General features: G+C 43.4%; 1 protein-coding gene across 1 annotated transcript; it reads left to right on the top strand.

Moving 5' to 3' along the window:
- Positions 1 to 548: 548 nt before the first annotated feature.
- LOC100192550 (40S ribosomal protein S14-like) lies at positions 549 to 3,078 on the top strand. Its single transcript, NM_001137768.1, has 6 exons — positions 549 to 601; positions 1,829 to 1,948; positions 2,037 to 2,082; positions 2,171 to 2,256; positions 2,396 to 2,525; positions 2,637 to 3,078. The coding sequence occupies exons 1-6, from the start codon at positions 599 to 601 to the stop codon at positions 2,702 to 2,704; spliced, it is 453 nt and encodes a 150-aa protein (NP_001131240.1). The 5' UTR covers positions 549 to 598; the 3' UTR covers positions 2,705 to 3,078.
- The last annotated feature ends 14,423 nt before the right edge of the window (positions 3,079 to 17,501 follow it).

Below are 17,501 nucleotides of genomic sequence, written 5' to 3'. Positions count from 1 at the left end.
GCATAACTTGTGATTGTAGATTGCTTGTGTTTATATGTCCATGTATATCATTATTCAAACTATATTTTTATACTAATTTAATAGGGTGTATGTGTTTTTATGAAGCCAACACAATAGTTCGGATAGTTCGGGAATACCCGAACTCGAACCCGAAATTCCGGGTACCCGAATTTTCGGGTATTGAAAAACCCGTTGTAATTTCGAGTATCGATTATTAAAACCCGAAATTTTAAAAACTCGAATTACCCGACCCGAAAATTTCGGGTAACCCGAACTTCCACCCCTAGTTGGAGCGAGTCCATAAAGTGGACGACACTAAAATGAGCTGTATTTTGTCCAGACCATATAGCCTAAAAATTGTTTAATAGCACGGTCCTCGTGTAAGAGATGGGGCCCAGCCGCATTGACAGAAGAGAGAGAGAGGGCAAAAGAGGAAATTTCTTTGGGCTGGGTCTACTAAACCCTAATGGGCTGCGGCCTCGTATATAAACCAGCACCACTCATCCGTCGCCGCACGGAAGTTTCGGCGGCGCCGGCGTGCTCGTGATCTCAACCCAAGGCGTGCCTCCGCTCCGGTCACCCGTCGCTCCACGCAACCATGGTAAGCGAGCCTCTTCTCGTCTGCTTATTGCTCGCAAGCGGACGTAGGTGCAAGCACGGTAGCGGTGGATTCGGATCCGGCTGCAAGCACGGTAGCGCTGGATTCGATTGTTTTTGTTTAGAGATGGGTTAAGAGCGTAGGTTTGGCTGTTGACTAGGGCTACTGTTGTTTTGGCTGGTTGCCCGTGGTGGATTGTATCTGATAAATTGCAATTTGACATCTGTGCTTGGTTACATTTGTTGACTGCTACTCCTACTCCTGAGTTGAAGATTGAAGTGATGCTGTGGCAACATATTTTCTAATCTGATCACGATTTATGAGTTTTCTTGTTGAACCTTTTTTATCTGCCAAAATATTTGAGATGTGCTGTTAAATTGGTGAAGCATAGATATGATTAGAATCTACTATTACAAATTAAGAGTGAGAAATGCTGGTTATGTGGGCCTTTGCCCTTTGGCTTGGGTTGATTTGCACACGGAGCTGGAAAGTATATGTTTTGTTAGGATAACTGTTGGCTATATACATCGAGAGAATTTGATATTTGCCATTATAACAAAACACGTTCTGCTACCACCAGAAATAATTGGAATTTTGCCACATAAAACGTTGCCGGCATGTTATAATTACCACTGTGTCTATAAATTGTGTGTCCATATGTGTCTATGAAATGTGTGGGTCTGATGGCAATTTTACAAACGTGTTTCGTGGTGATGGCAAATATCAGATTCTCTATTTCATAGACACAGATGGACCCTACAATTGATAGACATAGATGGAGCCACAATTCTTAGACACATGGGTAATTATAACAAGGAGGCAACGTTTCAAGTGGCAAAATTTCAATTATTTCATATACATCGTGATGCAAGGCTTGTTTGAGGTCCTGAAATGGTTGGCTTGATCAGTGGACCGAGCTGGTTTGCTGCTGAATGTCATCTATCAGTTTTCATGCAGTACAATTTTTAGTAGCTTTTTATTAGAGCAAATCAACTATCAGTTTTCATGCAATGCAAGTTTTGTTTGAGGTCCTGAAGTGGTTAGCTTGATTAGTGGATCGTGCTCAATTACTATTACTATCCTTTTGAAGCTCTTAGGCTCTTACAGGGACAACATATCAATTCAGGCTTAATTGTACTGTGGAATAGTTTCTGGAGGTTGTTAGCACGACAACATAGCAATCCAGGCTAACTTGTCCCAGTGTCATCTTATAGTTGTATGTGTTTGCAGTCGAGGAGGAAGACCAGGGAGCCCAAGGAGGAGAACGTCACCCTTGGACCCACTGTCCGTGAAGGAGAGTATGTCTTTGGTGTCGCTCACATCTTTGCATCCTTCAATGACACCTTCATTGTAAGTATCATATGCGCCATCTGTGGTTAGACCTTTTCATTCACTTCTCCAAGTTTAACTGAACTGTGTCTTGTTGTAATATCTGCAGCATATCACTGATTTGTCTGGGAGGGAAACTCTGGTTCGGATCACCGGTACCATCCTAAAACCTTGGGCCATGCACGACCTAGGTGGCAGATGTATATTGTTTTAACTGAGATGTGCTAAACCTAAACCCTGTAGGTGGCATGAAGGTGAAGGCTGACCGTGACGAGTCGTCACCTTACGCTGCTATGCTTGCTGCTCAAGACGTCGCACAGCGCTGCAAGGTACTCACTCATTTGTCCGTCTGTGTATCCAAAGACGACGTTGTCTTAATATTTACATTGAAGCCAAGGATTACGTAGCTCTGCTTTAGTGTTGCTGTATATCCGGATAAGTAATCTGTGGCCGGTATTTTGTCTTCAGGAGCTTGGCATTACTGCACTGCACATTAAGCTTCGCGCCACCGGAGGCAACAAGACCAAGACCCCTGGACCTGGTGCCCAGTCTGCCCTCAGGGCGCTTGCTCGTTCCGGGATGAAAATCGGACGCATTGGTAAGGAGGTCCTGGATCTTTCAAGGGCTGGCTGGCCTGTGCTGGTTAGCCCTGCTTTGTTTCATAATGCTTTGGTTCTGTATACTGATGCAGCGTTTGTGCTATGTGCAGAGGACGTTACCCCGGTCCCCACTGACAGCACTCGCAGAAAGGGCGGTAGGAGGGGAAGGAGGCTGTAGGCGTCTCGTCTGCGTGGCATTTGCCGGCTCTTGGCCGGTGGCCATTATGAAGCTAGCCCTCTCTGGGTGGTGTTGCTGTTCTGTGTTTGTCAAGACGAGCTTTAATTTTGCTCTATGTGGATGACCGTTTACCGTTACTCGAACCTATATGATGTTCCATGGATAATGTTTTTTGGCTGAGGAATTGGCTCGTCATATTTATGTATGCATTTTCACTCTCTCTATAAAGTGTACTAGAGTAATCTTCCCTAGCGAAAGGGCCTATAGCCTAGTGGTTAAGGACTTTCGAATAGCATCTCCAAATCTTGGGTTAGATTTCTCTCGGGAACAAATTTTTAGGCTTGTTAAAAAAATCCTCTCGCTATGTCTCATCCGCTTTTGGGTTATGATGTTCTGTGCGTCACTCTCTGTTCTGTGCTTCACTCTCTGGTTGAGCTAGTGCGCTCTTGGGTTATGATGTTCTGTGCGTCACTCTCTGTTCTGTGCTTCACTCTCTGGTTGAGCTGGGTTATGATGTTCTGTGCGTTCTGTGCTTCACTCTCTGGTTGAGCTAGTGGACAGTTTATGTTGGCCCGTTAGTGATGAGGTCACGGTTCTCTGGTTGAGCTGTTGCATAGTGGACAGTTTATGTTGGTCCGTTAGTGATAAGGTCACGGTTTGAGGATTTTTTCACCCTATTTCGGTCTCATCTTAATATAATACCCTTCCCTCCCCGAGTTTTTTTTAAGAGTAATCTTCCGGTTCGATGAGCCATATTTATATAAAGACCGTTACAAGAAAGAAATCTATAGAATACGACATTTACGGTTGGCGGACGCCAGGGACAGGCGTCCTGCTGCTGTGACATGTGAGCCTGCGACATATCAGGCTGCTTGGAGGCCGGTGGGGACGTGCAGCTCGCCGGAGTGGCCGCCGCACACCGTCGACAGCCACGAGGACGAGCCTTTTTCGTGGTCACGGGCCCGCCGCCCCTCGCGGCGCCGTCCTGCTGCTCTCGGCATGCTCGAAATCTGCAGCGGGGCAGCACCACCAGAAATGCGACCCGTCAGTCCTTGATTTTCCGCTGCTCATATTCAGGCAACAGCCAATTTTCTCATTGTTTGTCTGTAGAAAAAGAATTAGTATATCAATTATCGTTTGTGAGTTGTTCTTTTAATTCTATGGTTGTTGTACATCTGCTCCTGTCTTTTAAGGGAAAACCAGAGCGAGCGAGGTGAAACGAGGGCGAGGTACTACTTGCCCAGGGAAGCTCAGGAGATGTGACATACAGAAACCCTCGTTCACAAATGGCGGCGGCGCCGACGAACAAGAAGAAGGTGACGAGAATACGTCGAGAAGAGAAGGAAGCAAGAGAGGAGGGAGGAAGGAGATCTGAACCTTCTATATTGACAGGCCTGCGTACGTACATAAAGGTGGTCTGATCGTAAATTTGGTGGGGCTTTCTCTTCCTTCCACCGTCTCGAGCCGTTTCTTGAGAACAGGTACCTCGTCGACACTCGCATTCCTACAGCTTCGTGCCTCCAGTTCATTGTGTCACTGCCTGTCGTAATCCCTTCTTGTTAGCAGCAGCACTAGTAGCTATGGCCTACGGAGTACTACTGCTGCTGTTCTCCACGATGATCTTTATGAAAAAGGAGATACAACTGTTTCAGCGTGTGTGTGTTTCAAGATGAAGATGGTTGTGTTTCACCGGTGCAAAACATTTCGGTTGCACAGTCGCTCTCTCATATAAGTGAAACTGTTAAAGAAGTCCAAGTACCAAGTCTCAAGGGCACGCTTTTCTCCTTTGCACATCTCTACTATATTTAACAGTGAGTTTCTTCTTGTGTCACCTCCTCACCTCCTCTAGCAAGCGCACCAAATATCCAAAAAAGAGGTGTAGAGGATTTAAACCCTGCTTGATGGCATAAAGTACTTGACTTCTACTACTGCAATTTATGTCTGTTTATGTCATATAGAGAAGAAGTATTGTTAAAAAAACGTAGCAACCTACATGCAACTAACTAGTTTAACCCAAAACTTTTCCAAAGACCGGTTTTTAGAGATGACGTTTTCTTTAGCCCAAGTTTTCGAAAAGGGTTTCGCTGAGCTCATGATTATCATGTCAGCAAGGGCACTCTACCAGAACCAGATCACTGAAATCGAGTGTCGGTCTGAATAGTTGTGGTAAATGCGGAGTACATTTTATACCTTTACATCCATGACGACTCAATTTACAGCACCAAATGCAAATGCTTGGTTGCGCTACTGGAACCGTAAACAAATTTAGAAGATGAGTACTTGTTCAGGTCCAATCATATCGATCAGTATCAAGTGGAACAGATCAGTCGTTAACCACGTGAGTACAAAAAATTTGGTCCTGAGGTCAGATCAGGAGGTTTTCCTTACAGATTTTAGCTAAACGTTCAGCGTCATCAGTACTGACTGATCCTTTGGGTTTCACTCTTTCAAACTTTATTCACTTTTCTTCTTATCCAATTGAAAGTTTTTTTTTCATTCCCTTTGTTTTTAGCTGAGAGCTCGACATCAGCAACGTATTTGAAGGAAACGGTGACGCCTAAGAGGGGGGGTGAATTAGGATTTCTAAAACTTTCTCTAAACTAGGCCACAAATAAATCCCTAGAGCAAAACCTATGCAAATAAACAATCTAGAATGTGCAAACTAGGTTTTGTCTAAGTGTTGTTATCTCTACCGCAATGACTAAGTTTCATCCTAAACAATCTAATTATAAGGACAAGATTAAAACTTAAATGCTTAATATAAATGCAGAAGGTAAAGAGCAAGGTAGAGATGCAAACTCTCGTGGATGACGCCGGTATTTTTACCGAGGTATTCGAAACCATGCAAGGTCCCGACTAATCCTCGTTGGTGCCCCTATGCAAAGGGAAGCCCACGCGAGGGCCAAGCACCACGGTCGAGTAACTCCGTAGAGAGCCACGGGTCTTCTCCACGCGCAAGTGGTGCTCCTCTTCCGGCTCCTCTCGGACGCTCCCTGTTGTCTCCACTATCGAGCTTCCGGCCGAAACGTCATATGCCTTGTTCCCTCCGGTACACGGTGGCGGTTGTGACTGAAATGGAAATGTGCCCTTGGGCCATTTCTATATTGTTTTGGTGATTAGATGCACAACACACTATGTGAGAACTAACATGATGTTGAGCAAAAGTATATGAAGCAAATCTAGATGAATCAAGTGTGAGGGTAAGTTCTAGACACTTAGTCATTTCTTTTATGTGCTAAACATGCTTGTCTAAGTGTTAGGAACTCAGTTGAGTTAAGTCAAAAAGGAGCAAAAGAAGTTAAGCTGAAATAGACAGACTTCACCAACCTGTGGGTGCACCAGACACTGTCTGGTGCCTAGGCTGGCGCGTCGATGAACTCGCTGTTCTCGGGAATCGCCGAGGACGCTGCGGCTAAAATTCACCGGACTGTCCAGTGAGCCAACAACGTCTGCGCCAACGGTCGGCAGCGCGATCTGCGCGCAATCAATAGGCGACACGTGGCCATAACCAACGGTCACAAGGCCGCACCGGATTGTCTGGTGTGCCATCGTACTGTCCGGTGTGCCAAGGGGACCACAACTGCAACGGTCGGCTTCGCCAAATAAGGAATGAAATCGCGCACTGTTCATGTCCAGTGGTGCACCGGACTGTCCGATGCGCCCACAAAAAGAAGGCAAGAATTGCCTACAAATGGAGCTTCAACGGCTCCTAGCTGCCTTGGGGCTATAAAAGGGACCCCTAGGCGCATGGAGCAGAACACCAAATCTCCATTGAACATCCTAAGACGCCTAGAATCCGCAAGCACGCATCTGATTTGTTGTGTTTGAGATTTGAGCACTTGTTGAGCTGTGAACTCGTTGCGCTGTGTTTGTATGCTCGTTTCTTGACTTGTGTGCGTGTTGTTGCTGCGACTCTAGTGCTTGCATGTGTTTCTATTCCCTCCCTTACTCTTGTGGTTTTATTGTGATCAATATTGTAAGGGTGAGAGGATCCAACTTGTGGAGATTCCTCACAAAGGGAAACATCCGCTATAAGGAAGAAAATTGTGGTACTCAAGGTTGATCATTGGATCACTTGAGAGAGATTGAGTGCAACCCTTGACCAAAGGTGGTCACCACAACGTGGAGTAGGCATTGACCGAACCATGAGATAAAATCACAGTGTCTCTTGTGCCACTTTTCATTGTGATTGATTTCTTGCTTAGAGTTCTCACTTAATCACTTGCGTTATTGTTCCTAAGTTTAATACATATTCTAAAGCAACAACCAAGTGAAGAGTTCTCTCTCTCTATTCATAGCACTTTGGTTTTGACTTCACTAACATATTATAAACCAAGTTTGTGTTGATCTTCACTTGTGATCAACACTTTTCTTCGTTTCTTGGAGAAGCTTCTCCAAGGTTTGTGGTGGCTTTCTTGCAAAATATTGCGTTGTTGGTCCCGGTCTGAGCCCCTTGATCATGGCCTGAATGACAATCTCATTGGGCACTATAGGCGCCTGAGCTCTTAGTCGCAAGAACCTTCGGACGTACGCCTGTAGGTACTCCTCATGGTCCTGCATGCACTGGAACAGGGCTTGAGCAGTGACTTGCTTCGTCTGAAAACCCTGGAAGTTAGTGACTAGCATATCCTTTAGCTTCTGCCATGACGTAATTGTTCCCGGCCGAAGAGAAGAATACCATGTTTGAGCCACACTTCTGACTGCCATGACAAAGGATTTCACCATGCTAGCAGTGTTGCCCCTATATGAAGATATGGTTGCTTCGTAGCTCATCAGGAACTGCTTCAGATATGAGTGTCCATCATACATGGGGAGCTGAAGTGGCTTATAACATGGTGGCCACGAAGTAGCCTGCAACTCTGCTGCTAGAGGAGAAGCATCATCAAAAGCAAAGTTACCATGATGAAAGTCATCGTACCATTCATCATCATTGATTGGGCTTTCTTGACGAAGCTCTCTGTGTTGAGGCCTTCGGTCTTAGTCATCCTGAGTGAGGTGACGCATTTCTTCGGCAGCTTCGTCAATTTTTCTCTGAAGATCAGCAAGCTGAAGCATCTTTTCCCTCTTCCTTTGCACCTGTTGGTGAATAGCTTCCAAGTCCCTGATCTCCTGGTCCAGCTCCTCCTCCTGAGGTGTTGGACTAGTAGCCTTTCCCTTTTGTCTCCTAGCTTCTCACAGGGAGAGTGCCTCCTGGTTCGTGTCCAGTGGCTGCAGGGCAGCCCCTGGCGCTGTTGTCTTCTTCGGCAGCATGGTGAAGGTGGATGCTTGCTGAAGGTGTTCATTTGAGTTCACCGGAGGTGGGCGCCAATGTTGTTCACTTGTTCTTGAGTGTTGTAGATCAAGAACGGGGCAACACAATTGTTAATTATTATGGACCTTCGTCCTCCGAAGCATTACCTCCACATGGGAGTAATGCTCATCAGACGAAGGTCGAGAGGGACTTACCTTCATCATTAAATATTTGAATTAGAATGCAGAAGAATGAAGATAATGATTGTATCTCATCAATCCATATATATACATACATTTCATAATATATATAAATGTTGACAATATTAATATTACATTAATACCTTCGGCTTGCTCGAAGGTGAAGATGTGAAAGAGTGATTACAATTCAGCGTGAACAGTACAGTGCTACTGTTCATCTATTTATAGGTACGGGACACAGCCCGAGTAAAAGTACATTTATGCCCTTGACATTCACCTATAGGCATAACACAAATCATTAAGGATTGAATAGTCTTTGTCCCTTTTCGGTCATCACTATACTTGGTCTTCATCATCACATCAAGCCGAAGCTCTTCGGCTATAGCTTCATTGTCCATTCTCACTACCTTCGGGTTACATCTTCACCCTACCACGAGAGAAAACCTTCATCCTTAAGTCGAAGTCCTCCCTGTAACGATCCATGTCATACTGAAAACATATGGTTAGTCACGTTTTTGAGGACCTTCGGAAGAGGAAGGCCCCTAATAGAACAAATGGGCATCTCGACCTCGACACATGAGGTAAGTCTATAGATCAAAAGGTATACCAGTCGATGATAGGATCTCTACTCTATTTATGTGCTTCATGACCGAATATTATGTTTTTAGTATGCATGTGTGCAAGGTTCCAGGCCAACCCTAAGGAAATCCACCTAAGGGCCATGAAAAGAATCATGAGATATTTAGTTTACACTCCTAAGTTTGGGCTTTGGTACCCCAAGGGATCTCCCTTTGATCGAATCGGGTATTCTAATGCTGATTATGTCGGATGTAAGATTGATAGAAAGAGTACATCAGGGACTTGTCAGTTTCTTGGAAGATCCCTGGTGTCTTGGGCTTCAAAGAAACAAAATTCAATAGCTCTATCCACCACCAAAGCCGAGTATGTTGCTGCAGGACACTCTTGTGCACAATTGCTCTGGATGAGGCAAACTCATAGGGACTATGGCTACAAGTTGAGCAAAGTCCCTCTCCTATGTGACAATGAGACTGCAATCTGCATGGCGGATAATCTTGTTGAACACAACTGCACAAAGCACATAGACATCCGGTATCACTTTCTGAGAGATCACCAACAAAGGGGAGATATCGAAATTGCTTATGTTAGCACCCACAACCAGTTAGGCGATATCTTCACCAAGCCCTAGATGAAAAGACTTTTAGCAAGCTTAGGAATGAACTAAATGTCTTAGATTCTCAGAACTTTGATTGAAATCTTGCACATATTTCTTATTCTTCTTGTGCCAAAGCTAAGACTAATGTGCTTCCAAGAGTATCTCTATACTTAGTCTAGAATTGAAAGGGAAATGGAGTTGTAGGCAAAGGCAAGGCTTCTGCTCCATATTCGTTAGTAACCATTGCCCTACTCATGTACTTACTTTCATATCTTTCTTGATAAAGACCTCTCGATTTCTCTATTTTTGGCGCTTAATGCCAAAGGGGGAGAAATTAATAGGCCAAAGAAAAAGGACCGCACCACCACCCTATTTTCTTTTTTTTCAAAATTGCATTTGCAAAAACCCTCTTGGCAGCTAAGGGGAGAACCTTTTTAGGGGGAGCTTTTATTTTGCCAAAGGAAAAGCATTTGAAAAAGGGGAGAAATGCCTTTAGAAATAATATTCTTATACAATTTGCTAATTGCAAAAGAATTTGAAAAGACTTCTCCAAAAGGTTTGCAAAAACAAGCTAAGTGGTGCAAATGTGGTCCAAAATGTTAACTATATCAAAACAGTCATATATACTTATAACTGCTTTCATTTCAAAGTAACTTATGCACATTTGTCAAAATGCAAACTAGCTACATTTCTATACATTGTATTTGCTTTGGTTTGTGTTGGCATCAATCACCAAAAAGGGGGAGATTGAAAGGCAAAAGGCCTCAACCATCTCCTATAATCGATTTTGGTGTTTGACGACCATCACAAAACTTATGGACTAACTAGTTTGCCAGTTCATCTTTTCTCAGGTGCATAAAGTTCATATACATTTGTAAGGACAATGGACCCTTGGGCTATTGAAAGGGAAATGTGCCCTTGGGCCATTTCTAGAATTGTTTTGGTGATTAGATGCCCAACACATGGTTCTAAGTTTATGTGAGCCAAGGTGCAAATCAAGGAATAAGGTATATCTCTGGACTTAGTAAATTGTTTATGGGTACTAACATGTTAATCTAAGTGCCAAAGATATAGCCAAGAAAAGAGGAAAAGAATTGAATAAGAATGGCTCAGGACAGCCAAAACCAGCACCAGCCTGGCACACCGGACTGTCCGGTGCCCCAGGCTGGCTCGATGCTAATTGGGCGCTCTCAGGAAATGGCGGAGTGACACGGCTATAAATCACCGGATTGTCCGGTGGTGCACCAGACTGTCCAGTGAGCCAACTGCGCCAGCGGCCAACGGTCGGTCGCACAATCAACGCGCGACACGTGGCCCGCGTCAACGGTCGGTTGGGTACACCGGACTGTCCGGTGTGCACCGGACAGTGTCTGGTGCGCCAACCGATCCCGAGGACCAACGGTCGGCTGTGCCCGATATGGAAGGAGATCGCACACCGGACCGTTATAGTGGTTGTCCGGTGGTGCAACGGATTGTCCGGTGCATCACTCGACAGAAGGCAAGAATTGCCTACCAAATTGATGACCAATGGCTCCTAGCTCCCTTGGGGATATAAAAGGGACCCCTAGGCGCATGGAGCAGAACACCAAACATTCTCTAAGTATTCTAAGACTTCCAGACTCTGCCTCCATGCATTTGATTGATTGTGTTAATGATTTGAGCTCCGTTCGAGTTGTAAACTCTCTGTGCTGTGTTTCGAGCTCAAGTCTTGGCTTGTGTGCGTGTGTGTGCTACGGATTCGAGTCTTGTGTGTGTTGATTTCCCTCCCTTACTCTTGTGCTTTCTTTGTGACCTATATTGTAAGGGCGAGAGGCTCCAACTTGTGGAGATTCCTCGCAAACGAGAAGAATATTCAAAAGAGAAAAGACCATGGTATTTGAAAGTCGCCTAGAGGGGGTGGATAGGCGAAATCTGAAATTTATAACTTAATCCACAAACTACAAGCCGAGGTTAACGTTAGAGCGAATATCACGTTCGGGAGAGAGGGAAAACAAATCAACCAAGGAAATAAAGCGGATGACACGGTGATTTGTTTTACCGAGGTTCGGTTCCAAAGAACCTAGTCCCCATTGAGGTGGTCACAAAGACCGGGTCTCTTTCAACCCTTTCCCTCTCTCAAACGGTCACTTAGACCGAGTGAGCTTTCTCCTTAATCAATTCGGGTCACTTAGACCCTCACAAGGACCATCACACACTTGGTGTCTCTTGCTTTGATTACAAGTGTCTTGAGAACAAGAGTGAGAAAGAAGAAAGCCAACCAAGCAAACAAGAGCAACAAATGCGCTAGAGTTGAGTTGGAGACTTTGAGCGGATCGATCACTTGAATTGTGTCTTTGGAGTGGTGTATATTGCTCTTGTATTGAATGTGAGGTAGTGAATGCTTGGATGGTTGGAGTGGAGATGGTTGTGGGGTATTTATAGCCCCCAACCACCAATTCAACTGTTGGGGCAGGCTGCTGTCGATGGGCGCACCGGACAGTCCGGTGCGCCACCGGACACTCTCTGGTGCGCCAGCCACATCACCCAACCGTTAGGATTTGACCGTTGGAGCTTTGTCTTCTGGTGCCACACCGGACAGTCCGGTGCCACACCGGACAGGTACGGTGCACTGTCCGGTGCGCCTCTGGCGGCTGCTCTGAATTCTGCGCGAACTGTCCGCGCACTGTAGCTCTGCAGGCGACCATTGGAGCCGACCGTTGCAGTGGCTAGCCGTTGCTCCGCTGGTGCACCGGACAGTCCGGTGAATTATAGCGGAGTGGCACTTCTGAAACCCGAAGGTGGCAAGTTCAGACTCGTACGACCCTGGTGCACCGGACAGTGTTCGGAGGCACACCGGACAGTCCGGTGCGCCAGACCTGGGTTCTCTTCGGTTTCTTTTGCTCCTTTCCTTTTGAACCCTAACTTAGTCTTTTTATTGGTTTGTGTTGAACCTTTAGCCCCTGTAGAATATATAATCTAGAGCAAACTAGTTAGTCCAATTATTTGTGTTGGGCATTCAACCACCAAAATTATTTATAGGAAAAGGTTTAACCCTATTTCCCTTTCAATCTCCCCCTTTTTGGTGATTGATGCCAACACAAACCAAAGCAAATATATAAGTGCAGAATTAAACTAGTTTGCATAAGGTAAGTGCATAGGTTGCTTAGAATTAAACCAATTTATAGTTTTACTAGATATGCATGGTTTGCTTTCTTTATTTAAAATTTTAGACCACGCTTGCACCACTTGTTTTGTTTTTGCAAATTCATTTGGAAAGTATTTTCAAAATTCTTTTTGCAAATAGTCAAAGGTATATGAATAAGATTGCGAGAAGCATTTTCAAGATTTGAAATTTTCTCCCCCTGTTTCAAATGCTTTTTCTTTGACTAAACAAAACTCCCCCTGAATAAATTCTCCTCTTAATTTTCAAGAGGGTTTTAATAGATACAAATTGGAACTTATACTTTAGATATTAGTTTTGAAATTATACCAATTGAAAATATCATACCAATTTGAAATATATCAATGACAAGATACCAATTGAAAACTTTATTTCGAAAATTTTGAATTTTTTGGGTGGTGGTGGTGCGGTCCTTTTGCTTTGGGCTTAATATTTCTCTCTCCCTTTGGCATGAATCACCAAAAACGGAGACTTTGAGAGCCCTTTTACTTTCTCCTCCATTGATAAATAAAATATGAGTGAAGATTATACCAATCGAAGAGTGGTGTGGAGTAATGACGAAGGGTAAATGATACCGTTAGAGTGGAGTGGAAGCCTTGTCTTCGCCGAAGACTCCATTTCAATCTATGACTTAGTATAAATACACTTAAAACACATTAGTCATAGCCTTGGTACATAAATAATAAGAATTATGCATTTGTACCAAAGGGAAAGAGATATGATCAAAGGTATATAAATGAGCTATGTGTGCAATGTTTCAATCAAAGTTCCGAGAATCAAGTATGTTTAGCTCATTCCTAAGTTTGGTAAGGGTTTTCTCATCTAATGGTTTGGTGAAGATATCGGCTAATTGTTCTTTGGTGCTAACATAAGCTATCTCGATATCTCCCCTTTGTTGGTGATCCCTCAGAAAGTGATACCGAATGTCTATGTGCTTAGTGCGGCTGTGTTCAATGGGATTATCCGCCATGCGGATTGCACTCTCATTGTCACATAGGAGAGGGACTTTGCTCAATTTGTAGCCATAGTCTCTGAGGGTTTGCCTCATCCAAAGTAATTGCGCACAACAATGGCCTACGGCAATATACTTTGCTTCGACGGTAGAAAGAGCTAATTAGTTTTGTTTCTTTGAAGCCCAAGACACCAGGGATCTTCCCAGAAATTGACAAGTCCCTGATGTGCTCTTCCTATCAATTTTACACCTTGCCCAATCAGCATCTGAATATCCTATTAAATCAAAAGTGGATCCCTTAGGGTACCAAAGACCAAACTTAGGAGTATAAACTAAATATCTCATGATTCTTTTCACGACCCTAAGGTGAACTTCCTTAGGATCAGCTTGGAACCTTGCAGACATGCATACGGAAAGCATAATATCCGGTCGAGATGCACATAAATAGAGTAAAGATCCTATCATCGACCGGTATACCTTTTGATCTACGGATTTACCTCCCGTGTCGAGGTCAAGATACCCATTGGTTCCCATGGGTGTCTTGATGGGTTTGGCATCCTTCATTCCAAACTTGTTAAGTATGTCTTGAGTGTACTTTGTTTGGCTGATGAAGGTGCCATCTTGGAGTTGCTTGACTTGAAATCCTAGAAAGTACTTCAGCTACCCCATCATAGACATCTCGAATTTCTGTATCATGATCCTACTAAACTCTTCACATGTAGATTTGTTAGTAGACCCAAATATGATATCATCAACATAAATTTGGCATACAAACAAATCTTTTGCAATAGTTTTAGTAAAGAGAGTAGGATCGGCTTTTCCGACTTTGAAGCCATTATTGATAAGAAAATCTCGCAGGCATTCATATCATGCTCTTGGGGCTTGCTTGAGCCCATAAAGCGCCTTTGAGAGTTTATAAACATGGTTAGGGTGCTCACTATCTTCAAAGCCGTGAGGTTGCTCAACATAGACCTCTTCCTTGATTGGTCCATTGAGGAAGGCACTTTTCACGTCCATTTGATAAAGCTTAAAGCCATGGTAAGTAGCATAGGCAAGTAATATGCGAATTGACTCAAGCCTAGCTACGGGTGCATAGGTTTCACCAAAGTCCAAACCTTCGACTTGTGAATATCCCTTGGCCACAAGTCGGGCTTTGTTCCTTGTCACCACACCATGCTCATCTTGCTTGTTGCGGAATACCCACTTGGTACCTACAACATTTTGGTTAGGACGTGGAACTAAATGACATACCTCATTCCTCGTGAAGTTGTTGAGCTCCTCTTGCATTGCCAACACCCAATCCGAATCTCTTAGTGCATCCTCCACCCTGTATGGCTCAATAGAGGACACAAAAGAGTAATGTTCACAAAAATGAGTGACTCAAGATCGAGTAGTTACCCCTAATGTATATCGCCGAGGATGGAGTTCACGAGCTGATCTCTTTGAATCGCTTGGTGGACTCTTAGGTGTGGCGGTCTTTGACCCTGATCATCTTCCTTGTCTTGATCAACTTCATCTCCCCCTTGATCATTGTCCTCCTCTTGAGGTGGCTCTTCCTCTTGATCTTCATCTTCATTGTCTTGAGCCTGATCCTCATCTTGAGTTGGTGGAGATGCTTGATTGGAAGATGACGGTTGATCTTGTGCTTGTGTGGGATCTTCGGATTCCTTAGGACACACATCCCTAATGGACATGTTCCTCAGTGCGACGCACAGAGCCTCTTCATCATCTAGCTCATCAAGATCAACTTGCTCCACTTGGGAGCCATTAGTCTCATCAAACACAATGTCACAAGAAACCTCAACTAATCCAGTGGATTTGTTGAAGACTCTATATGCCCTTGTGTTTGAGTCATAACCAAGTAAAAAGCCTTCTACAGCCTTAGGAGCAAATTTTGATTTTCTACCTTTTTTGACAAGAATAAAACATTTGCTACCAAAGACTCTAAAATATGAAACATTGGGATTTTTACCGATGAGGAGTTCGTATGATGTCTTCTTGAGGATTCGGTGAAGGTAGAGCCGGTTGATGGAGTAGCAGGCGGTGTTAATTGCCTCAGCCCAAAACTGGTCCAGAGTCTTGTACTCATCAAGCTTGGTCCTCGCCGTGTCCAGTAGGGTTCTATTCTTCCTCTCCACTACACCATTTTGTTGAGGAGTGTAGGGAGAAGAGAACTCATGCTTAATGCCCTCATCCTCAAGAAAGCCTTCAAATTGAGAGTTCTTGAACTCCGTCCCGTTGTCGCTTCTTATCTTCTTGATTCTCAATCCGAACTCGTTTTGAGCCCATCTCAAGAATCCCTTTAAAGTCTCTTGGGTTTGAGATTTTCCTGCAAAAAGAATACCCAAGTGAAGCGAGAATAATCATCCACAATTACAAGACAATACTTACTCCCGCCGATGCTTATGTAAGCGATCGAGCCGAATAAATCCATGTGGAGTAGCTCAAGCGGCCTGTCGGTCGTCATGATGTTCTTGTGTGGATGATGAACACCAACTTGCTTTCTTGCTTGACATGCGCTACAAACCCTGTCTTTCTCAAAATGAACATTCGTTAGTCCCAAAATGTGTTCTCCCTTTAGAAGTTTGTGAAGATTCTTCATCCAAACATGGGCTAGTCGGTGATGCCAGAGCCAACCCATATTAGTCTTAGCAATTAAGCAAGTATCGAGTTTAGCTATATTAAAATCAACTAAGTATAGCTGACCCTTTAATACTCCCTTAAATGCTACTGAATCATCACTTCTTCTAAAGACAGTAACACCTATATCCGTAAAAAGACAGTTGTAACCTATTTTGCATGATTGAGAAACTGAAAGCAAGTTATAATCTAAAGAATCTACAAGAAAAACATTGGAAATAGAATGGTCAGGTGATATAGCAATTTTACCAAGTCCTTTGACCAAACCTTGATTTCCATCCCCGAATGTGATAGCTCTTTGGGGATCTTTGTTTTTCTCATAGGAGGAGAACATCTCTTTCTCCCCTGTCATGTGGTTTGTGCATTCGCTATCAATAATCCAACTTGAGCCCCTGGATGCATAAACCTGCAAAACAAGTTTAGGCCTTGTTCTTAGGTACCCAAACAGTCTTGGGTCCTTTCACGTTAGAAACAAGCACCTTGGGTACCCAATCACAAGTCTTTGACCCCTTGTGTTTACCCCCAACATATTTGGCAACTACTTTGCCTGATTTGTTAGTAAGCACATAAGAAGCATCAAAAGTCTTAAATGAAACATTAGGCTCATTTGATGCAGTAGGAGTTTTCTTTATAGGCAATTTCACATGGGTTGATTGCCTAGAGCTAGAAGCCTCATTTTTATACATAAAAGTATGGTGTGAAACATTATGAGGTTTCCTAGCATGAATTCTCCTAATCTTGTGCTCAGGCTAACCAGCAGGATATAAAATGTAACCCTCGTTATCCTGAGCCATGGGAGCCTTGCCCTTAAAAAAATTAGATAATCTTTTAGGGGCATTAATTTTGACATTGCTTCCCTGTTGGAAACCAATGCCATACTTAATCCTAGGGCGTCTCCCACTATAGAGCATGCTTCTAACAAATTTAAATTTTTCATTCTCTATCTCATGCTCATTGCTTTTACTAGTTAATTGAGCTATATGATCATTTTGTTGTTTAATTAAAGCAAGGTGATTATGAATAGCATCAAAATTAATATCTCTACATCTAGTACAAATAGAAACATGTTCAACGGTAGATGTAGAGGGTTTGCAAAATTTTAATTCATCAATCTTAGCATGTAAAATAGCATTCTCATTTCTAAGACTTGAAATAGAATCATTGCAAACATTTAAATCCTTAGCCTTGGAGATTAAGCTAGCATTTTCGGTTCTTAGGCTAGAAATTGATTCATTCAACTTATCAATCTTAGCAATTAAACTAGCATTATCATTTCTAAGATTGACAATTGAATCATGGCAAATACTAAGCTCTTTAGTTAAGTTTTCATTTTTCTCTACTTCCTGAGCATAAGCATTCTTTACCTTAATATGCTTTTTATTTTCCTTAATAAGGAATTCCTCTTGGCTATCCAAGAGTTCATCCTTCTCATGAATGGCAC

Source organism: Zea mays, chromosome 6 (genome assembly GCF_902167145.1).
Source record: "Zea mays cultivar B73 chromosome 6, Zm-B73-REFERENCE-NAM-5.0, whole genome shotgun sequence".
NCBI classification, from domain to species: domain Eukaryota; kingdom Viridiplantae; phylum Streptophyta; class Magnoliopsida; order Poales; family Poaceae; genus Zea; species Zea mays.
Note: the sequence above shows the minus strand (reverse complement) of the source record. Positions and strands in the feature narration are given on the sequence as shown.